The following is a 23972-nucleotide window of genomic DNA, read 5'->3' as shown; positions in this document are numbered from 1 at the left end:
TTGCCTGGAGAATCCCATGGACAGAGGAGCCTGGCAGACTACAGTCCATGGGGTGGCAAAGACTCAGACACGACTGAGCGACTAACACACACACACACACACACACACACACACAGAACATCCATCTTGGTGAGGTCAGCAGTGTTGGAATGACCTTTGGCATTTTACAGATAAAGAGTCCGAAGGTCAAGGAGCTTCACATGATTTCCCTGAAGACAAGCGGTGGTTGGTTATAGAACAGTGAGCTACTCAGCTTCTCTGAGCCCCAGAGTTCTCTTTCCATGAAAACGTGTGGTTTCTCTGCTTAGAAGTCTGTCAGCCTGCTCCATTTCCTAGAGTCAAGCAACTGGCTCCAGGTTGTGGGAAGGGGAGTCATGTCAGGCGAGGATTCTGCTGAGAAGGCAGTCAGTAGAGAAGGAAGAGGGTGGTGAGGACAGTTGAAGGTTTGGACAGAGATGAAAGAAAGCCTTGTAACCCTGTGGCCACCGCGTCCTGGGGGGCCAGGCGTGGGAAGCCGTTGGTGGAGGCTGCCTTGGCAGCACCTCCCAAATGCCAGGGCTCTCAGGAATTCATGCCCGGGGCATTTCTTCAGTCTGGTCTGCCCTCTCTTCTAAGGTAGAGGTTATGGCAGAAGCTGTGAGCCTCCAGAAGTAAGATCATCAAAAGCCTTCAACACGTGCATGTACTTTCGGACTCCAGAATTTTTCTGATAATTTTTTCACTTATTTATCTATTTTTGGCTGTTCTGGGTCTCCTTTGCTGCATGGGCTTTTTCTCTGGTTGCAGCGAGTAGGGGCTACTCTAGTTGCGGTGCGCGGGCTTCTCATTACATTGGCTTTAGGGCACATGGACTTGAGCAGTTGCCGCACTCAGGCTTAGAGGCCCTGAGGCATGTGGGATCTTCCCAGGCCAGGGATCGAACCTGTGTCCCCTACACTGGCAGGTGGATTCTTTCTTTACCACTGAGCCACCTCAGTGGCTGGGACTCCAGAATTTATAAGTGGCAAAAAAAAAAAAAAAAAAAAAGAACTGCACCTATTATATGAGGACGGAAACAATCAAAACAAAACATAATGAAAAGATCCACAGGATTCTAGCCAGAATCAGTAATGCTTTGACCCCATCTGAATTCGTTTCCACTCTGGGGTGGTTAGAACAACAGTTCTGGAGGCCCAGAGTCCGGAATCGAGGCGGGAGCAGGGCCACGCTCCCCCTGGAGGCTGGAGGGGATGATCTGCTCCAGCCCCATCCCAGCCCCTGCTTCCGGGGCCTCAGGCATTTCTTGGCTAGTCGATGAACTTCTTTCCACTGTGCGTCCATATGCAGATTTCTCCTTTTTGTAAGGACATCAGTCCTACTGAACTAAGACCCACCCTAATGAGTTCCATTTAACTTGGTTATCTCTGCAAAGACCTTGTTCCCAATGAAGGTCATATTCTGAGGTCCTAGAGGTAGGGGCTCCAACATGTCTTTTAAGGGGGACAGAATTCAACCCGAAGCACCACCTTTCTCGGTAATATGACAGCCCTGCTGGGGAGGCTCCTGAGAGACAAGGATTCAAAGCTGGCTGTTTGGGACTTAGGATTGGGATGGTCCTGGGAGGAGCGATCCTTGAACAGAGTCCAAGACATATCCTCAGTCTCCCATGGCCAGTTTTGTGTTCTGTGTTGCTGAAGAGCATCTTCACACCCTCCTGGGGACCGACAGGGCTGGTCTGCAGAACCTCCCTTGAAAGGAAGACATATTTGTGCATCAGAGACACACAAAGCGCCTGCTGGGTCTTTATAGTCACAGTGCCTCAGGGCCAAGAGACCCTCCTGACACAGAAAGGGCATAGTAGGTGCTCAGGAAACCATGATGAAGGACAGAAGCTGATCCAACTACCTCATTTAACAGGTGGGAAAGTGTCCTTTCCACTCTAGTTTATAGGCACCTTCGGGCTTAGTTTTGCCATCTGCAGAGGGAGTAAGGTGGTGAGAGAGGTCAGGAGTACTCAGTCTTAGCTGGGCTCTGTAGAGCCCTGGACCCAGGGTCCCTGAGAGGAGGACAGCAAGAAGAGGTGCGGGAATCTGAGCCTCCCAGCCCCTTATCTCAATAACTGAGCTTCAAGTAAAATTTCAAGGTCATGCAGTTTAGAGAGATATGAAAAACATCTGGGCTCAGTCACCTTTAAGACACTTTCTGACTCTCACATTCTATGAATTTTGGAGCAAAGAGACTCTGAGTCACTGATACATTTTAGAGACAGAGATGTTGCTAACTGTACAAAGGCAGAGAGTGTCCTGGTTAGAGCAGGGACTCTGGGCCAGCTGCCTTGTTAGAAACTTGTCTAATTAGCTCAGGAATCTAAAGCAAGTCACTTAATCTCCTTGGTGACAGTTTCTTCATCTGGAAATGGGAATAATAATAATAGTGTCTACTTCAGAGGGTTGCTATGATCATTTGTATATAGAATGGGACCTGGTAAACAGGAAATGGTGAGAGTGTCTCATTGTTCTTGTCCATCAAAACGCGTTCTTGACATTTTTCTAGGCGTATATCATCTCTCCCACCACGACCGTAAAACGGTTCCATCCATATTAGTAGATGAATGAATGAATCATGGGAACTAACCCATTTAATTGTTGGCAAGTTTATCTTCTACTGCCTGAAAAGACATCTCCCTCATTCTGCCCTGGAGCTGTCACAGTCTCATTTATTTCTGGCTCAGATCTACAGACTTAAAATATATGTGCGTGCCTTATGGTTTCAGCCATCTGTCTGGTACCTCCATTTCTGTGAGCATATATTAGCTTTCCTGGCATAGCCAGAGAGCAAAACACAATAAATTACCACTTTCTCACGGCCTCTTGTCAATTGATCGCAGCACTGCTTTGTCCTCTACCTGCTTACCTGGATTGTAGATGAGATTTACATCTCTGAAATTCTGTGAGGAAAGAATAGGCATAATGGATGAGGGAGGAGACAAAGAAATGAAAATCTACAGTATGGGAAGAAGGTGCAATTTTAAGATCCAGATTCAAAGAATCACAAACTATTTAAGATGATTTTGTCTAACTCATCTTACAGATAAAGAAACAAATGCTCAGGGGAGACTGGAATTATGTGCCAGCTACAGAGTCAGTAAGTGGCAGTCTGAACTCAAACCCTGTCTCCTACCCTTTCTTCAGTTTTCTTTAAATTGCACCTACTTCAGCCTGAAACTTCCGAGTCCCTACCATGGCTAAGTCCACTTGCTGGCTATGTGACTTTGGACAAGATGCTTAACCTCTCTGAGCCTCAGTGCGTCTTCATCTGTACAAGGGAGAGTGATAGTGCATGTCCCATAGGGATACCGGAAGGGTTCCTGGAGAGAATACCTGCATCTGAGGCGGGGTGTGTGTGTGTGTGTGTATCTACAATGATATCCAGCAGCTTTGCTTCCAAGACTGTTGACATGAGAACACAACTTACACTGTTTAAAACTATTGACATGAATCCTTCCTCAGCTATCAATGCAAAGAAATAGAGGAAAGCAATAGAATGGGAAAGACTAGAGGTCTCGTCAAGAAAATTAGAGATACCAAGGGAACATTTCATGCCAAGATGGGCACAATAAAGGACAGAAATGGTATGCACCTAATAGAAGTAGAAGATATTTTAAAAAGGTGGTGAGAATACACAGAAGAACTATACAAAAAAGATCTTCATGACCCAGATAACCATGATGGTGTGATCACTCATGTAGAGCCAGACATCCTGGAGTATGAAGTCAAGTGGGCCTCAGGAAGCATCACTACAAAGTTAGTGATGTGACGGAATGTTAGTAGAGGTGATGTGATGGACAAAGTTAGTAGAGGTGATGGAATTCCAGTTAAGCTATTTCAAATCCTAAAAGATGATGCTGTGAAAGTGCTGCACTCAGTATGCCAGCAAATTTGGAAAACTCAGCAGTGGCCACAGGACTGGAAAAGGTCAGTTTTCATTCCAATCCCAAAGAAAGGCAATATCAAAGAATGTTCTAACTACTACACAATTGCACTCATCTCACATGCTAGCAAAGTAATGCTCAAAATTCTCCAAGCCAGGCTTCAATAATATGTGAATCGTGAACTTCCAGATGTTCAAGCTGGATTTAGAAAAGGCAGAGGAACCAGAGATCAAATTGCCAACATCCGTTAGATCATCGAAAAAGCAAGAGAGTTCCAGAAAAACATCTACTTCTGCTTTATTGACTATGCCAAAGCCTTTGACTGTGTGGACCACAACAAACTGGAAAATTCTTAAAGAGATAGAAACACCAGACCACCTTACCTGCCTCCTGAGAAATCTGTATGAAGGTCAAGAAGCAACAGTTAGAACTGGACATGGAACAAGAGACTGGTTCCAAATAGAAAAAGGAGTATGTCAAGGCTGTATATTGTCACCCTGATTATTTAACTTATATGCAGAGTACGTCATGCGAAATGCTGGGCTGGATGAAGCACAAGCTGGAATTAAGATTGCTGGGAGAAATATCAATAACCTCAGATATGCAGATAACACCACCCTTATGGCAGAAAGCAAAGAACCAAAGAGCCTCTTGATGAAAGTGAAAGAGGAGAGTGAAAAAGCTGGCTTAAAACTCAACATTCAGAAAACTAAGATCAAGGTGTCTGGTCCCATCTACTCATGGCAAATAGATGGGGAAACAATGGAAACAGTGAGAGACTTTATTTTTGGGGGGCTCCAAAATCACTGCAGATGGTGACTGCAGCCATGAAATTAAAAGACACTTGCTCCTTGGAAGAAAAGTTATGACCAACCTAGACAGCATATTAAAAAGCAGAGACATTACTTTGCCAACAAAGGTCCATCTAGTCAAGGCTATGGTTTTTCCAGTGGTCATGTATGGATATAAGAGTTGGACTATAAAGAAAGCTGAGCGCTGAAGAATTGATGCTTTTGAACTGTGGTGTTGAAGAAGACTCTTGAGAGTTCCTTGGACAGCAAGGAGATCCAACCAGTCCATCCTAAAAGAGATCAGTCCTGAATATTCATTGGAAGGACTGATGTTGAAGCTGAAACTCCAATACTTTGGCCACCTGATGTAAAGAACTGACTCATTTGAAAAGACCCTGATGCTGGGAAAGATTGAAGGCAGGAGGAGAAGGGATTGACAGAGGATGAGATGGTTGGATGGCATCACTGACTCAATGAACATGAGTTTGAGCAAGCTCTAGGAGTTGGTGAAGGACAGGGAAGCCTGGCGTGCTGCAGTCCAGTTCAGTTCAGTTCAGTTCAGTCGCTCAATTGTGTCCAACTCTTTGCGACCCCATGAACCAGAGCACGCCAGGCCTCCCTGTCCATCACCAACTCCCAGAGTTCACTCAAACTCATGTCCATTGAGTTGGTGATGCCATCCAGCCATCTCATCCTCTGTTGTCCCCTTCTCCTCCTGCCCCCAATCCCTCCCAGCATCAGAGTCTTTTCCAATGAGTCAACTCTTTGTATGAGGTGGCCAAAGTACTGGAGTTTCAGCTTTAGCATCATTCCTTCTAATGAACACACAGGACTGATCTCCTTTAGAATGGACTGGTTGGATCTCCTTGCACTCCAAAGGACTTTCAAGAGTCTTCTCCAACACCACAGTTCAAAAGCATCAATTCTTCGGCACTCAGCTTTCTTCACAGTCCAACTCTCACATCTATACATGACCACTGGAAAAACCATAGCCTTGACTAGATGAACCTTTGTTGGCAAAGTAATGTCTCTGCTTTTGAATATGCTATCTAGGTTGGTCATAACTTTTCTTCCAAGGAGCAAGCGTCTTTTAATTTCATGGCTGCAGTCACCATCTGCAGTGATTTTGGAGCCCCCCAAAATAAAGTCTGACACTGTTTCCACTGTTTCCCCATCTATTTCCCATGAAGTGATGGGACCAGATGCCATAATCTTCGTCTTCTGAATGTTGAGCTTTAAGCCAACTTTTTCACTCTCCTCTTTCACCTTCATCAAGAGGCTTTTTAGTTCCTCTTCACTTTCTGCCATAAGGGTGGTGTCATCTGCATATCTGAGCTTATTGATATTTCTCCCGGCAATCTTGATTCCAGCTTGTGGTTCCTCCAGCCCAGCATTTCTCATGATGTACTCTGCATATAAGTTAAATAATCAGGGTGACAATATACAGCCTTGACATACTCCTTTTTCTATTTGGAACCAGTCTCTTGTTCCATGTCCAGTTCTAACCGTTGCTTCCTGACCTGCATATAGGTTTCTCAAGAGGCAGGTCAGGTAGTCTGGTATTCCCATCTCTTGAAGAATTTTCCACAGTTTATTGTGATCCACACAGTCAAAGGCTTTGGCATAGTTAATAAAGCAGAAATATATGTTTTTCTGGAACTCTCTTGCTCTTTCAATGATCCAGCGGATGTTGGAGTCCATGGGGTCACAAAGAGTCGGACACGACTGAGCGACTGAACCTAAGTGAACACAACTTAGAATGTTTCTTTGCTCAGTTCTGCTCACTGTGGAGATTTTGAGCCAGTTTCCTCCATGGCTCCATCTATATAGCCTATTATTTCAGGAAGAGGAATTTTCAGTGGTGACTGTAATCCAGGGTTTCTAAACTTGAACACTGTTGACATTGCTGGCCGGATAACTCTTTGGCGTGGAGCCTATCCTGTGCATTGCATGCTGTTTAGCAGAGTTTAGCGGTAACTGTGGCCTCCACTCATTCAATGCCAGAAGCACATTCCCAGTTGTGATAACTAAAATGTCTCCAGACATGGCCACTGTTCCTTGGGGGCCAAAATGGTCCTCAGTTGATAAACACTGCTGGCATCCCTCAAAACGGTAGTTAGCACTAACAGCACTAGAGGGAAGTGGCAACCCCTTTCTCAGACCCCATCCCTGAATGAGCACAGGACCAACCCACCCCCAGATACTGTCCCTGGCCCCACAGAGTCTCAGGCAGCCCACAGCATACCACCCAACCAAAACTTTTAGCGCTTCTATTACAAAGCCCTGGAAAGCTGACAGGCTGTCTTTGGTGGTCACATCAGGCAGGGCCCTGGCCCACTGTCTGCTCCTGCATCTCAGGCCATGAGCATTGTCTCTCTTGCCCAGCTATCTCTAAGCATCACCTCCCACACTCTGCTGGGACTCTTTCCTCCCTGCCAGTCCCGGCTTCATCTTATTGACTATGGTTGGTGTCTTTCTCTCTAACCAGCTCCTCTCAAAGGACACACTTGCCAAGTATCTTCCCCGCTGCTTTGTTCTCTGCCACTCACGAGCAAAAGGACTCCCCTGTGACTGACTCAGGTTTGGGGCGGGGGGTCCTCTCCAAACCTTCCTCTAGGAGCCAGGCCCCAGCAAGCATAGCAGGGAGCATTGGTGTTTCCTCTGATATTGCCTGTCCTTAGGGGCTCAGCCTGGTTCTGCCTTGTGCTGTGTGCCTCTGGCCGGTGACAGCCTCTCTGAGCTTCTGTTTCCTCATCCATAGATGGAGCTAGTAATAGTACTGACACATACAGGAGTGTGTGGGGATCAAGTAAGACAAAGCATGCAAACAGCCTAACTTGCTGCCTAGCTAAAGTTGGCACTCAGTAGGTGCTACTCATACTGCTTAATGTATGATCCTGGGAGAACTCACGTTAGAATGAGCAAGTGCGAGGAAGAAAGCAACCACAGATAAAGTGGTTTTGGGGAACTGGCCACTGAAAGGGTTGCTGTGGCCACTTCACAGAGGAGATAGAGGCCCATGATCTTAAGCTTCCTGGCAGGTAGAGTCAGGTCATCATTCACATGGGAATTCACCTCAGGACTGTGTGAGCCATCAGACTTGAATTGTGTGCTCTGTTTAGGTCCTTATTCCAAAGCTTTTGATCTCCAGGATCCTGAGATGTGATTCCCATGTCTCTGCAGTGCAGAAGACATTTTAGAGAGCTGAGACTTGACTTTGAATGGGCGGTGGAGTCGGACTCTTGGGATTAAACACCTTTCCAAGCTCCACATAGGATGTTGGACTGTTCCATACCTTTGGGAGAAGCAATTCAGTGTAGAAGAACACAACCTTAGAGGTTAAACCAACTAGGATGTTAATCCTGTCTCTTCCGTTTGTTAGCTGCTGCATTTGAGCATGTTCCTTCGCCTCAGTTTCCTCACCTAGAAAATGGGTTTAGTTGCATCTGCCTCATAGTGTGAAGATTCCTATCAATGTACGTTAGATACTTGGCATATTGTAGCTGGTCAGTATTTGGGTTATTTTCCTTTTAGGAAAAATAAGGTCTGAGAAAAAAAAAAATCAAAATGACTAACGAAGCAGTTATGTTCCTCCTTCACAAGTTGTCCCAACCCTGGAAAAACAAAGCCGTCGATTCCAAACTCAAGACATTTTGTACACCACTGCATGTGCATTCTAGATGTTTCTGTGCATTCCAGGGGCCTTTAACTTTCCAGATTCATAGTCTTATCTTTCTAGTGGATGTGTCTTGGTGGATTAGTTGAAATTAGCAAACCAAAAAAAATATTAAGAGGCTGAATTCTTGAACTGAGTCCCTTGGCCTGGCTACATCCTGTGTGATTAACAAGATAATTTCCCAGTAAAGATGGAAGTAAATCATTTTCTGAGACTGAAGCCAATCTCATGATATGTAAGGGCTTGTGCTATACATCCTTTTAAGCACTGATTCAACAAATAACTACTATCTTCTATGCCCCTGATTCTCTGAGATGGAAATCCTAGAGATAGAGCAATTGGTAAGAAGAGAAGGGCTACACTCTTGGGACTAACACTATAGTCATGGGGTAAGGCTGATAAGGGTCTAAGAATAGGTTGCAAAGAACAGATGATAAATAAGTAGAATAAATTCAGATAATGGCAGTAGGAAGAAAAAAGGAAAAAAGCTTGGCATGTCTGAGGATAAAGAGGGATAGAGAACTAAAGTCTTTTGAAGAGCAGGAGAGTAGTTGGAGATGTGGGAGAAAAAGATGGGGTCTTGCAGTTCACATAGGAGTTTGCAAGCTGTGGCAGGCAGAGATATTATTGTATTTGAGTATGATAGGAAGACATTGGAGATTTTTAAGATTATGTAGAATGCACATTGGTCTTTTCTTTCACACTCATAACACAACTCACTAAAAACCATTGGAAACCCTGTTATCCAATATTATGATCATTTAGTTAATCAGGAAAGTTAACTAAAATGGGAACTTGTGAAAATGAATAAGGTATGTATATGCCTTAAACATTTAATTTGAACTGTAAGCATATAAACGTACATTTACTGGCTCTGCTTCCTGCAGGGTCAAAAGTTTGAGTAGAACACAGTTTGGAATTCTCTCTTTGAAATTTGTGCAAAACCAAAACCATAATGCAAGCTCTGTGATGTCCACTTTTGGTTTCTTGAAAGTGGGGCATCCACAAGATATGCAATGCATTTAATCCAGCTCTGTAATTACAGTGAGAGCTATAACAGGCACAGATGAGCGAGGAACACTGTTGGTTCTTGGTAGACACATAACTTCCTGGTGAGAATAGACGTGTTGGGCCACGAAAGTTCAGCCTTTTCTGAGCAACAGTTGTTATGCCTTATGTAGGGAATAAAATGTCCAGGTTAATCCAGCAAGTCCTTTGAAAGTGTCGCCTGTATTGCCAAAGCATATATCATCCAGCTCTGCTGGGCTTTAGGGAGCTATGGAAATATTGCAACTATTTCATCTGGAGCCATGGATGAGGCTGTGTTATTTAAAGTATTGTATAGGGAATCCTTTTGTAAAACACAAGCCAAAGCATATAATTACTTCTTAATTAATTCATGGGCAGAATCTGAACTTTTGCATATTAGATTGGCACAAAGAGAAGCATACTGGTAAGCTTCTATTTGTAAGTTATTTAACAACCCTTCAAAAAAAAAAAAAAAAGGCCTGGGAAGTAGAGGCCTTCATGTTTCCTAATTTCCTTTGGAGGAACTTGTCAAGAGATGCTGGCTGAAGATAAGAAAAGGAGTATATTTTACGGGGATGAGATCAACAAACTTCCTCCTGCAGACGGAACAAGGATAGAAACTCAGATCAATCCAGTCACATAGGCTGGAGCCGTGGCCTTTCAGCAGCCAAGCCTCTTCAGCCTCCAGAAGGCAAACACGTGGCCTGTTTATGTCAAGAAAGATATCACCCATCCCTCCCTCACCCTGCTCCCCAGCACAGGTCACTGTGTCCACAGGGCCCAGAACCAAGTGTATTTCTCTGGGGACAGCACCTCAGTCCTGCTCCCTAAGAAGCCCTGGTGTCCATGTGTGATGCCTCCCTTATGCTGGAAGCAGAGCTCAGGTCAGGAGCTTGTGTGTGAATAGTCTCCGAAATGTGACTTTGCTTTTAACTCGCTGGAATGCAGGCTTGGCCTCCCTGCAAATCCAGCAGATTTTAGGTGAGCAGGTTGGCTAGAAGGTAAAGTCAGGGCTAGGGCGGGGATGGGGGGGCAGGGCGCAATCTGTTAAAGGAAGCAGACTTCTGTCCTTACTGGATAATTGCAGCCACCCTGCGATTCTATTCTAATCTATCTTCCCAGCCTACTCCAGCAATGGTTCCCAAAGAGATCAGCTGGAGACTGGCTTGTGTAGAGATCACCGATGTCCCCCATCCCTTCAGATGTGGCCCTCAGTTCCTCTGGTCTCAGTTCTCATGCCTTTCACAGGACCAGAGCCGAAAGACCTTAATGAGCATGCACTCGAGTGGTTCCCAAACTTTCGGTTTTCCTGAATCAGGAAAAACTCCACTTTCATTGGTCAGCATGATGCGCTTCTCACAGTATACGAGGCCCAGAGCACTGGGGGCTCTGTCACCTGCTGCGGCGCCCACCTCTCTGTGCCAGGCCACGCCTCCCGTCCCGGCCTCCGCACAAAGCTCCAAACCCACTGTGATTCACATGCCCCGAGTCTCTGCTCAAACGCCTGTCTGTACTTAACCCCCTCTCTAGAGACCCCTACTCACCTTTCGAGGCCAGGTCAACCATAATTTCTCCTGGCTGACTTTCTACAAACTCCTCTCCATTCCCTGGCCTAAAATAAGTAGCAACACTTTTCTCTTTACAAAGCTTTGCCAATGATTCTATCATTTGGCATCTGTCTCTCAGAATCTTATTCTTTGTGATGTTGGCTTCTCTGCACTTCAGACTCTGAGCTCCGTGACGGAAAGGCGGACTCAATCCTCACTTAACCCCCGCACCTGTTCTGAGCGTGGCGCACAGTAGGCCTTTGGCAAATGTGGCTCAAGTGCAATCCTGCCCTGACATGCCGTGTTTGCAACCATCCTCTGAACTGTATTCACATCCTGAGCTCAAAGCCCATGTTATCCCCTGGGCGGGGAGCTGCTGGATCCTTCCCCCTCCCTGGCTGTGTGTACCGTGACCAGCACCAGCAACAGTAGCTCTTGCTTGGATGGGCTGTGTGCTCAGTCGCTTCAGTTGTGCCTGACTCTTTGCAGCCCTGTGGACTGCAGCCCGCCAGGCTGCTCTGTCCATGGGCTTTCCCAGGCACAAATGCTGGAGTGGGTTGCCATTTCCTTCTCCAGAAGATCTTCCTGACCCAGGGATCGAACCCAAGTCTCTTACATCTTCTGCATTGGCAGGTGGGCTGTTTACCACTTGCGCCACCTGGGAAGCCCTTGCTTGGATGGCAATTTGTAATTTTAGAGGGACTTCCATCCACCATCAGTCTGTGAGCATCTGGTGATACCACGGGGGAGGCTGAACAGGGATGATAAGATACATCTCACAGAGAGAACAACCAAGAGTCAGAGGTGGAAGCAGAGTTTGAGCTGAGCTCACCCAGCCCGGGGAAGGAAGTGTTCCCAGACCTCACATCCACATGGGATGACGAGAAGATGTAGACCTGGCCTGAGATAGGACGAGTGACTGTTGTGTTAGGGAATCTTGGTGGGCGGATTGTTAGCAAATGACATCGAAAGGCTAAATCAAAGCGGCGTGCCTTGTACAGCTGCCACAGGTCTGGGTCTATGACCTGTCAGCGATCAAACCCAGCACAAAGCAAAGAAGCCAGATCAATATGCCTGAACTGTCTGCCCGCAGCCTCAGCACTGCAGCCTCTCAGCTAGCGAGTTTCTTCTTTTACCTTGACAGTCCCTGGAGTGTCCTTCTGTGTCTCCCTCTGCTGATAACTGAATCCAAATCCCTCTTCTTCCTCCAGAAGCTCAGGAGTTCTCAGGCCCAGACTCACAGAGGCCTTGGTCCTCCAATCCCAAATGCTTTCTTCCAAGGCTCCCCACTGCCTGCCCCTCCTCCAGATGTTTGCCGTCAACAGCTCGAAATAACTCCAGCATCCTGATAAAGATCAGCCCTGCTAAGGAAACAACAAAGCAAACAACAACAACAAGCTCTCAAATTAGACAGATCAGATGGGCTGGAAGGCCAGGCCTTTCCCCAAGCAGTGCTCTGTGACCTTTGGGTGGTGGGCTGGAGCCCGCCTGTGTGTGCTCCCCAGAGCCAGTGTGCACCTCTCTTCCCAACTCTGTGCTTTATGATGTCTCTTTAGTAGTTTGGTACTGTCTACAGGCATGAGGGGGCTTCTCAGGTGACGTTAGTGGTAAAGAACCTGCCTGCTAATGCAGGAGATGTAAGAGACATGGGTTGGATCCCTGGGTTGGAAAGATCCCCTGGAGGAGGGCGTGTCAACCCACTCCAGTATTCTTGCCTGGAGAATCCCATGGATAGAGGAGCCTGGTGGGCTACAGTCCATGGGGTTGCAAAAAGTCAGACACAACTGTAGCGATTGAGCACACGCACACACATGCACAGGCAGGAGACCATGTACATCGGCAAAGGCCAAGGTTTAAGTGTTCACCAGCACACCATGGGCCCATGATCTTCCCGGGAACAGGATGGAAGCTGTGAAGCTTCTCCCAAGAAAGATGCGCGTGCACACTGTCACAGCAGCTCACACCCAGTTTCAGGGAATTTGTGGTCCTCTGAAACCCTATAATGGAAGCCCCAAGTTAAAGACCTTTACTCCTAAGCTTTCTGATGGTTCTTATAAGGTAAAGGAAATGGGAATGGGCACTGGAACCAGAAACTGTGCAAGAGGTATGAAAACCATTGTTGCTAAACCTCACTTAATGTTTGGAAGCTTGATTGTATCACCCTTTTGCTGATGAGGACCCTGAGGCCCAGAGCGGTTATGGATCTTCTATAAGACTTCACAGGTACCAAGTGATGGAGTCAGGATCCGAACTCTGTTCACGACACCATGTGGAACTCAGCTTTCTTTGGAAGTGGCGGTAGAAAGGCCACCGTGGAGGCAGAATATGGCCCTTCCAAATGTCCACATCCAAATCCCCCAGGCTGTGGATACATCATCTTATGTGGCAAGGGGTCCTGGCAGATGTGATTAAGATTAAGGACCTTGAGATGGGAGGTGACTCAGGAATCCCCAGGTGGGCCCAATCTAACGACGTGTGTTCCTCAAGGCTGGAGAGGGGCCAGAGGAACAGGTCAGAGAGATGGGAGGAGAGGAGGACTCCACTGAATGCTGTGGCTTTGAGGATGGAGGAAGAGGACCGTGGACCGTGGCCTGTCGGAGCTGGGAATGGCCTACAGTTTCCAGCTAGAGAGTGGGAGCCGCCCGGGTTCTGCCCCTTGAGGATTTCAGTTCCGACACAGCCCCCGGCTCCCCACCCAGTGAACAGGAAACAGGTCCTTCTGCAGGGACTCCCAAAGGAGCAGAGCCCACTGACCACTTGATTTTGGCCTGGTGAGACCCATGCTGGGCCTTTGAACTCCAGAACCTGCAAGATAGTACATTCCTGTTGTTTTAAGCCACTTGTTTAGTTGCTCAGCCGTGTCCGACTCTTTGTGACCCCATAGACGGTAGCCCTCCAAACTCCTCTGTCCATGAGATTTTCTAGATGAGAATACAGAGTGGGTTGCCATTTCTTCTTCCAAAGCCTCTTCCTGTCCCAGGGATTAAACCCTCATCTCCCACATTGGCAGGCAGGTTCTTTACCACTGAGCCACCTGGGAAACCCTTCTTAGGGCAGCAGTAGGAAAGGAATAGAGCTTTCTCTGCAGGTGGCTCCCTCCCACACACCAGAGGAGGAGCAGGCTGGGCTGGGGGTAACAGAGGGGAGAGGCCGACCTCTGAGACTCCAGGCCCCCCTCTTTCCCCCACAGCCTTTGAGAGGCACAGACCTCAAGCAGCCCAGTGGTGGGGTGCTGACAGAGGAGCCCTTGCCACGAGGCCAGGAGGATAGCTGGCCTTCGATCGCAGGCCTCGTCCCAGCATCATTGCTGAGTTTCAGGACCTTGGCGGGAAAATGACGTCTTGGAGCCTCAGTTTTGTCCAGTGTAAAACTCTACAAATCACTCCAGTACCATCTACTCACAGGGATTGGGGATCATAAGGATAAAGTGACTGGTGAGCTACCAAGTGTGGGCATAGGTGAGACATCTTTATCGCCCTCGTTACAACATGAGTACCTCCCTGGTGTTTTTTGTCTTGCGTTCCTTTCCCTCTCGTGGGGCGTTAGTATCCTGCAGTGGTCCCCAGCCCCCCGCTACAGGTAGAGTAGATGGAGACAGGATTTGGGGGTCTGAGAGACAGCTTCGGACCCTGGCTCTCCTGTGATGTATCACCTTTCTGGGCCTTGGGTCGTCATCTGCAAATGATGCAGGTGCTACTCTTACTTCCTGGCTGGTCCTTAATGTTGCTGATCAAAGATCGACCACAGTCTCTGGCGCATCACAGGTGCTCGGGAAATGGTAGCTGTGAACAGGCGCTGAGGAGAGCTGGCCACTGAACGGTCCAGGTGGGGACTGCAGACTCTGGGCTTTGTCTGAGCTTGACCGTGGATGCTTTGTCACTGAACAAGGGGCTTGGCCCTTCGGGTCCCAGAACCTATAAATTCTGGCGCCACTTCCTCCTCCCTGCTCAGGACTGAAGGAAAGTTTACCTTGGTTCTGAGAGGATCGGGGTACCTGACAACAGCTGCAAAGAGACATCACCCTTTAGGACTATGATTCTGAGCGCCCTTGGTCCTGCAGACTCACACTGTCTCATGTTCCTTCTGTGATGCCTTTCATGAAGGCACCAGAAACAGTGACGGATTTTCTTTTCTTGGGCTCCAGAATCACTGTGGATGGTGACTGTGGTCATGAAATTAAAAGATGCTTATTGCTTGGTAGAAAAGCCTAGACAAACCTAGACAGCATATTAAAAAGCAGAGACATCACTTGGCCAACAAAGTTTCATATACTCAAAGCGATGGTTTTTCCTGTAGTCATGTACGGATGTGAATGTTGGACTGTAAAGAAGGCTGAGTGCCAAAGAATTGATGCTTTTGAATTTTGATACTGAAGAAGACTCTTAAGAGTCCCTTGGATAGCAAGGGATCAAACCAATCATTCCTAAAGGAAATCAACCCTGACTATTCACTGGAAGGAGTGATACTGAAGATGAAGCTCCAATACTTTGGCCACGTGATGCGAAGAGCCAGCTCATTGGAAAAGAAGCTGATGCTGGGAAAGATTGAAGGCAGGAGGAGAAGCGGGCACCAGAGGATGAGGTTGGTTAGATAGTATCACGGACTCAATAGATATGAATCTGAGCAATCTTCTGGAGATAGTGGAGGACAGGGGAGCCTGGCATGCTGCAGTCCTTGGGGTCACAAAATGTTGGACACGACTTAGCTACTGAACAATAAAAACCATAATCACAGTAGTTCCCGGCATTTGTGAAACATGTGTTTTAATAGCCTTCATGTGCCATGGATGCGCTGGTCTGTATTTCATGATGAAGAAACTCAGCCTCAGAGACATCAGGTGACTCATCTAAAGTTACACAGGTGACAAGTGACAGATAGAGCAGGGTCTCAGCTGAGTGACTCAGTAGCGCGTCATTTCTCCTGTGCCCTGCTGCGGTCACATGTACACCTGCTGATAAGTCTGATGGTCACAGGAGGCACTCTGGCTCTCAAGCCCCTAGGAAGTCCCCAGGCTAGACCAGGTGCCAGGCCCCCAGGCCCACCTCAGGCCCGTGGGTCACTGCAGTTCCCAGCCTAAGCAAGTGAGGAACAGCAGAGAAGGCCCCTTCTGCGCTTGAAATGTCCCCCTTCACATCCCTCATCTTGAGGGTCTCCCTTCCCATCTCTGGGGTCATCACAGTGGGTCACTCAGAGTCACACTGTCTAGTCACACAACTTTGCTTCTTGTTTTAGAGCAGTTTAGTCTCTGTACAAATTGCCTTTACATGGGAGTCATGTAATCTAAGCCCTTTCCCAGGACCAGCACTGGGCATATCTGCCCATTGTTCCAGCGCTGGTGAGAATCACTGGTGACTCTGTACCCCTGGCTCAGAGACGCCACTGACTCCGCAAAGATGGTTGATTAAATCTGGAAGTAGAGTGATGGATGAGAAAGAAGTGGGCCAAGCTTTCAAGTCCCCACTGCATCCCCCTTATTTCAAACTTCACTGCAGCCATGTGCAGCAGGTATTTCACACTCGTTCCGTAGATGACAAAACAGGAAATCAGGGTGGTCAAGTAATTTTTGAGAAATCGCTCGGCTTGAAAGTAGAGGAGCCAAGACCAGGGACAGTGTCCTCGGACCACTCTCCTCAGGTCTTTTGCTAGCATCATGCCTTCCTAGCAAGGTTCTTGACCCAACTCTGCTGTTCAAGTTCCTACTGTCTCTGAGTAAGTCAGGAAACCTCTCTGAACTTCATCTTCCTCATCTATAAAGTTAAGAAATTGGCTCTCGTGATAAATTTGGCCAAGTGCAAGGTCAGAGAACATGGACTCCCCATAAGACCTCGCTCATTTCTGAGGACAAGTGCAAATTTGGAGGGTTCCCCAAACTACCCTCTGGTTTGAAAATTCACTAGAAGGACTTACAGACCTCACGGAAAGCTGCTGTAGTCATGGTTGAGGTTGTCACAAGGAAGGGATGTAGATTATGATCAGACAAAGGAAGAGCGGCAGAGCGCAGAGTCCAGGCGGCTTCCAAACATGAAGCTCTGCTATTGTCCTCTCCCCGCGGAATTGGGAAGGTCATACTCTGGATGCTGATGTGTGACAACGAAGCTCCAATACTTTGGCCTCCTGATGCAAAGAACCAACTCATTAGAAAAGACCCTGATGCTGGGGAAGATTGAGGACAGGAGGAGAAGGGGGCGACAGAGGAAGTGATGGTTGGATGGCATCACTGACTTGATGGACATGGGTTTGAGCAAACTCTGAGAGATAGTGAAAGATCAGGAAGCCTGGCATGCTGCAGTCCATGGAGCGGCAAAGAGTCAGGCACAACTTCACAACTGAACAACAGCAAAGGTGCACCCAGAGTGGTGTCAACCAGGGAGGCGCCTTCAAACTCGCTCAGAGCTTTGATAGGAGCCCCTTTATATAAGCATGAGTGATTGCTTCATTGATTTCCCACGTGGTTAACCTCAGTCTCCAGGTTGACTGTTATCATATGACACAGAGCCCCCACACTAAGTCACGTGGTTGATCTGGCACGGCCAGCCCCTGTGCTGATACTGCTACATTTAAGGAAGGTCCAGCGTGGCCAACAAAGTGCTGCCCTAAAGAAAGACACTCACATCGGTATGGCATGGATTACTTCCCAGCCACCAGAGGGCATGGGCCAGACTTCTTGGGAAAAGTCAGATTCTCTGCTACACTGCTATAAAGTCCCTCCAGCCTTTCTCCCAGCACTCACTCCCATGGACCTGTGCGCCACTGGACTTGTCTCCCCATCGCCAGCTCAGTCCATTTCAACCACTCATTGGGCTTCCAAATCTTTATTCCCTCCTGCCTGCTGCTTATTCAGTTCAGTTCAGTTCAGTTCAGTCTCTCAGTCGTGTCCGACTCTTTGCGACCCCATGAATTGCAGCATGCCAGGCCTTCCTGTCCATCACCAACTCCTGGAGTTCACTCAAACTCACATCCATTGAGTTGGTGATGCCATCCAGCCATCTCATCCTCTGTCGTCCCCTTCTCCTTCTGCCCCCAATCCCTCCCAGCATCAGAGTCTTTTTCCAATAAATCAACTCTTTGCATGAGGTGGCCAAAGTACTAGAGTTTCAGCTTTAGCATCATTCCTTCCAAAGAACACCCAGGCCTGATCTCCTTTAGGATGGACTGGTTGGATCTCCTTGCAGTCCAAGGTACTCTCAAGAGTCTTCTCCAACACCACAGTTCAAAAGCATCAATTCTTCAGCGCTCAGCTTTCTTCACAGTCCAACTCTCACATCCATCCAGATCTCCAGTTAAACATAGCATATGTATTATTGACCAGTTATGTGCCAGGCATTGTACTGAGTGGGATACATGGATGAGTGTCAACCTGGAAAAGAGTTGGAGAGTATAAGCCATATATAATTATAAGAATTAGCACAGAGAAGGGGTTGAAAACACAAGTTACTTTGAACAAACAGATGTTCAATTGATAGTGTTCTAAGTATCATGGAATGCAGTCAAGAGAACATTGTCTTAGAAAATTTCTTGGTCTTACAGATGTTTCCAGGGAGTTGCATTCTCAGGGTTGGGTACTCTTCAACCTATCTATGTGCCAAGGATCTGCCCAAGGGGCCACTGGACTAAGGGCCAAGCAGAATCTCAACTCAATTAAGCGCCACACAGGAATCTAAGACATAAAGAGAGAAAATCTTCACTGGGGCATGAATACTGGATTTTGGCTCATGTGGGTTCTTCCAGCAGTTTAATATTCCTTTAACTTTTGTTTTTTCTTGTAACTTTTGTTTCCGTGTGTTTTCCCAGCTTGGAATTGCTGACAGATGTTCTGTATGCCTTTGGGCTTCCCTTCTACCCTGCCTACGAGGGGCAGTTTACTCTGGAGGAGAAAAGCCTTTCCCTGAAAATCATGCAGTATTTTTCCAACTTCATCCGATCCGGGTGAGTGGACCATGTGCGCCTGGAGGCTGTCGTGTGCATCCCTTCCCCTCCCTCTGAACGCAAAGGTCACACTTTGCACTGATGGACTCACCCTTGCCTCCCTGCCAGTGGTCTCCCTGACTCATTCTCCCCTTCCACCCAAAGTGACCTTGGTACAGAAACATCCCAATCGTATATTCCCTTGGATGGCTCTAGACTTTCTCCCCCTCAGCACTGTTGACACTGGTCTGGGTGAGTCTTCGTGGCGGGGCTTCCTAGGCATTGTAGGCTGTCTAGCAGCATCCCTGGCCTCCATCCACTAGATGCTAGGAGCACCTCACCTGTGTTCCAGTTATGTTGTTGCTGTTCAGTCACTCAGTTGTGTCCGACTTTTTGCTACCCCATGGCCTGCAGCATGCCAGGCTTCCCTGTCCTTCACTATCTCCCAGAGTTTGCTCAAACTCATGTCCATTGAGTTGATGATGCCATCCAACCATCTCATTCTCTGCCACCCCCTTTTCCTCTTGCCCTCAACTTTTCCCAGCATCAGGGTCTTTTCCAAGCAGTCGGCTCTTCACATTAGGTGGTCAAAATTTTGGAGCTTTAGCTTCATCATCAGTCCTTCCATTTATGAAAACAAAAATATCTCAGACATTACCAAATGCCCCCTGGAAGGCAGGATCACCCCAAGTGCAGGACTGCCATCTTAGATGATCAAATGAAGTTCTAATGCTCAAGACCCTTCCTTGTCTCCCTCCAGCCTTCCCACACACCTGTATTCTAGCTCAGCTAGTGTGCTCACCGTTCCTTCCTCTGGAACCAGTTCCTGCTTCACTGCCCGCCCTGCTGTGGTTTACCTCTGTCCCTTTACACCAGACCAGCAGCGCTCACCTAGCTCAGCGCTCAGCCCCCTGAAAACCTCAAAGGACGAGTTGACCTGTAGGTGGCCAACAAATTTGTTCAGCTCCAGGCCCACCTTCCTGCCCAGGCCTTGGGCAAACAAAGGCATTCCAGACACTGGCAGAGCAAAGATCACCGGAATTGAAAGGGACATGTGACCTCCTGAGCGATGAGAAAGTCAGAAGGGCAGGGCTAGGTCCTGGGAAACACTGCTGGGTCCTGAACTCACATCTTTTCCTCTTCCTGAAATGGCCTAAGAGGGGTGAGTCAGGGCCTCTGTTTCTTTACTCATGTGTAACACAGCTGTTAGGAGCACAGCCCTGGAATCAGATGGGGCAGGTTTTCAACTCCTGCTCTGACACCTAAGGATGTGTGACTAGGTCCTCAGAGACTGTGTGTGAGCGGGCAGTGATCTCAGATGATGAAAGGAAAGAGCATCGTTCCTCATGGGTGTTGCTTTCTTCTCATTTCCCCAGAAATCCCAACTACCCTCATGAGTTCTCCAGGAGAGCGCCTGAATTTGCAGCCCCCTGGCCTGACTTTGTCCCCCGCGATGGCGCAGAGAGCTACAAGGAGCTCAGTGTCCTGCTCCCCAACCGACAGGGCCTGAAAAAAGCTGACTGCTCCTTCTGGTCCAAGTACATCCAGTCTCTGAAGGCCTCGGCAGGTGGGGAGCAGGGGGTCACCGGGTCCCTGGGATGCCATTGACATCGCCCCTTCCCGTGAGGGGCTCACAGTCTGGGGGCAGGGGCAGTGAGTCCTCTTTGCCAAGGGCTCCTGTTCTGATGGGGGCACAGCGAGAAGACCCTGGGGGCCTGGGGTGGGGAGAGCTGAAAGGGTTGAGAAGGGAGCCACGGGCAGGCAGCACTTGTGGGGAGAGACCCTTGAACTTCCTGTTTGCTGCCCTCGGAGGCTTGGCTGAAACAGCTTAGAAAGGGCTTTCTGCCAGGGGGAAGTGGGCATTTCATCTCTTCCTGTTGCAAAGGTGCTGAGGGGAAGTGAATCATGAGGACACTGGGAATAGAGAGAGCGGTGCAGAAGCTTCCGGAAGAGTGGGGGAGTGAGTGACATAACCAGTGAATGCCCTTCCGCTTTGTGGTGCCATGATGGAAGCCTGACCCCTCACTAGGGAGGTCCCAAGGGAGGGAAGGCTGGCATCTCCCCGGAGCCTCTGGGAAGGCTTCCTGGGGGAGGTGATGCTGGGGCTGAGATTTTCAGCTTGACAGGAGCTCCTCATGTGGGGAGCGAAAGGGTGGAGTGCTCAGCAGGGAAGCAACTTGGCCAACACACGTTTTAGGCTCGCAACTCTGCTTTTTATAATTATTATTAATTTATTTATTTTTGGCTGTGCTGGGTCTTCGTAGCTGCATGGGCTTTCTCTAGTTGGGGTGTGCTGGTTTCTCCTTGAGGTCTCTTCTGTTGCGGAGCACAGGCTCTAGGAGGCACGGGCTCAGTAGTTGTGAGTCGCGGGCTCAGTGATTGCGGCACATGGGCTTCCTTGCTCTGCGGTATGTGAAATCTCCCCAGACCGGGGATCGAACCGTGTCCCCTGCATCGACAGGCAGATTCTTAACCACTGGACTGCCAGGGAAGTCCTCAACTCTGATTTTATCTTCTCAGTTGATGAACCCAAGGCCATCATGCTCTTAGTATGTCCCTAGAGCTAGGCTATAAGTCTTGTGCCCCGCCCCAGAAATGTCCCTCTGGAGGGGCATTACTAGAGAGCTCCCATCAAAGGCTGGGGTCTCTTTTGGGTCATAGGGGAAGAAATGAGGGAGAAATTGGATCCAGGTTGGACTCGGCTTCTCTCTCCTATTTCAGATGAAACTAAGGATGGGCCGTCAGCAGACAGTGAAGAGGAGGACCAGCCGGCTGGCTCTGGGCTGACAGAAGACCTCCTGGGTCTCCCGGAGTTAGCCTCCAAGACCTATAGCAAGTGACCAGCCCCATCCCAAATGCCACCCTGGATACCTTATTCTCCAACATAGCTGCTAACTATCAATAAAGTGTCTACATGCAGAAAAGCATTGGTGACTCAGATTCTTTAATTTCAGACAGTCCTTGAGAGACACCAGGGATTCTTGTGGCTCAGAGGGTAAAGCATCTGCCTGCAATGCAGGAACCTGGGTTCAGTCCCTGGGTCAGGAATATCCCCTGGAGAAGGAAATGGCAACCCACTCCAGTACTCTTGCCTGGAAAATCCCATGGATGGGTGAGCCTGGTAGTCTACAGTCCATGGTGTTGCAAAGAGCTGGACACGACCGAGCGACTTCACTCACTCACTCACCTGGGAGACACCAAACTATGTCTTAATCCTCCCAAGGTTTGAATCCCGGGGGCTGTTTCCTTTTGACAAATATTGATGGAGCATCCCCTTTGCACCAAGCCCTGTGCAGGGTACTGGGGGTGGCGGGGGTGGCGAGGACCCTCCTCTCAAGAAGGAGAGGCAGGCAGGTCAACAGTGACCCAGGGAATGGGGATCTATCAAGGGCGAACCCCAGAAGGAGACAGTCTCACCTGTGTGTTAGAAAGAATTCTCATGTGAAGATTCCAAAATGGAGGTGGGAGGCCAACTCAGGCTGGGACAGTATTCTGAGTGAGAGGTGGTGAGGTCTGGATGGAGGCAGAGAGGATGGGGTGGGAGCGGGGAAAGGTACAGATCCACGAACCCTTCAGAAATTAGAGGTGACAGGACCTGACTGAGTGTGAGAGGTAAGAGCTGCAAGGATGCAGAATTCTCCCTAGCTTTTGGTTGACTTGCCTTCCCAGGTAAGCACCTGATTCACCTCCTGTGGGACACACTTATGAAGGTAAATCTTCTGTTATCTTCTGTTTAAATCCCTCACCCCCACCCCAATCTTTCTTTCTCTCTCCTGTCTCTCTCCCCTCGCTCCCCACTTTATACACACACACAATTAACACAAAGTTGAAGCAGGTGGAGCTGGTTCGCAGTCTGTCATTTACATGACATGTCACAAGTTGTATTCACACGTCATCTCATTTGAACTCAGACCAAAGTCAGTGAATATTCATATGTTGGGACTATCACTCCCATTCTGCAGATGTGGAAGGCGGAGCTCAGAAAGGCTTATATGGTGCCTAAATTCATGCAGGGGAGAGGTGGAGGATCAGAGTTCAACTCAAGTCTTCTGATTTCTGTTTCCTTGTACTTCCTGGACTTCAGATAAGTCTATATGTCTTGTAAAAGCCTATTGATAGCACTGAAACCCCAGGTGACCTCTAACCTGCATTATAGGTGGTTTTTGTTTTTGTTTTTGTTTTTGTTTTGGCAAAGATGGTTCTATGTAAGTAAACAAGTACCCAACTACAATGCTTTAACTAAAGGATACTTCCAGAAGCAAGTAGTCCCAAGATTGACCAATGGCTCAGTGGTACCGTCAAGGACCCAGACTCTGTATAGCCTTCCTCTTTGCCATCTTTAGTCCATGGATGATGGTTCACTTCACTAACACAATATAGCTGCCACAGCTCCAGACATCACATCCCCTCCTGACAGCATCTCATGCTGGAAGTAAGCAGGACAGAGTACCAAGGGCCTCGCCTTCAAGTGTGCTTCTTTCTTTTTTTGGAGGGAAATCTTTCCTGGAAATTCCTAGCAGATTTCCCTTTACATCTCATTGTCCATAATGGAATTGTGTTCTCACTTTTAGACCAGTTACTTTAGACTTTTAGACAGTAGGGAATGGGCTTACCATGATCTGATTAGACTCAGAATGACTTGTTTCCTATAATAGGAGACGTTGCTGTTCCAGCAAAGCTGGGGTGCAGTTAGCTGAGACAAGTGGAGAGATAGTTGTTGAGTAGACAGCTGTCACTCTGCCACAAAATTAGCTTTGCTCCCAAGACCATAAGAGTTGATCCTGCCCTCTCACCCTTGGGGCCATTCTTTCTTGGCCCAGGGTTGGAGTTGGCCTGAAGCGCCTCTTTACTTCCTCAGTCCAGTGTGGACTGTGAAATCTGATGAGCCCAACTGCCCCAGTGTCAGGGGTCATGGCCCTGGTGGATCCAGGTACCCTTAATTCAGGAGCAGGTTACCAGGCCTGGGGGCTCAGACGGGGGCAGGGGCAGGCGACACAGCCCCAGGAGGCGTGCTCTGCCTTCCCAGGCCTTGTTTGGGTCTCCTGGCGGATCCAGAGGTGGGAGTGGATGAGATCTCTGTTTGCTCCCTGTGGCTGCTGTAACACACTATGTAA

The 23972-nt window shown here is 48.2% G+C and overlaps 1 protein-coding gene across 1 annotated transcript in view; it reads left to right on the top strand.

Moving 5' to 3' along the window:
- The window catches only part of TG (thyroglobulin), a 234181-nt gene extending 212398 nt beyond the window's left edge, over nucleotides 1-21783 (top strand). Inside the window, exons 45-47 of the mRNA XM_005900741.3 lie at nucleotides 18745-18879; nucleotides 20235-20425; nucleotides 21580-21783. Of these exons, the coding sequence (XP_005900803.2) occupies nucleotides 18745-18879; nucleotides 20235-20425; nucleotides 21580-21698 (445 nt within the window). The 3' untranslated portion in view covers nucleotides 21699-21783. The remainder of the gene's footprint in view (nucleotides 1-18744; nucleotides 18880-20234; nucleotides 20426-21579) is intronic.
- The last annotated feature ends 2189 nt before the right edge of the window (nucleotides 21784-23972 follow it).

The sequence above is a fragment of the Bos mutus genome, chromosome 14 (assembly GCF_027580195.1).
Source record: "Bos mutus isolate GX-2022 chromosome 14, NWIPB_WYAK_1.1, whole genome shotgun sequence".
NCBI lineage: Eukaryota > Metazoa > Chordata > Mammalia > Artiodactyla > Bovidae > Bos > Bos mutus.
Note: the sequence above shows the minus strand (reverse complement) of the source record. Positions and strands in the feature narration are given on the sequence as shown.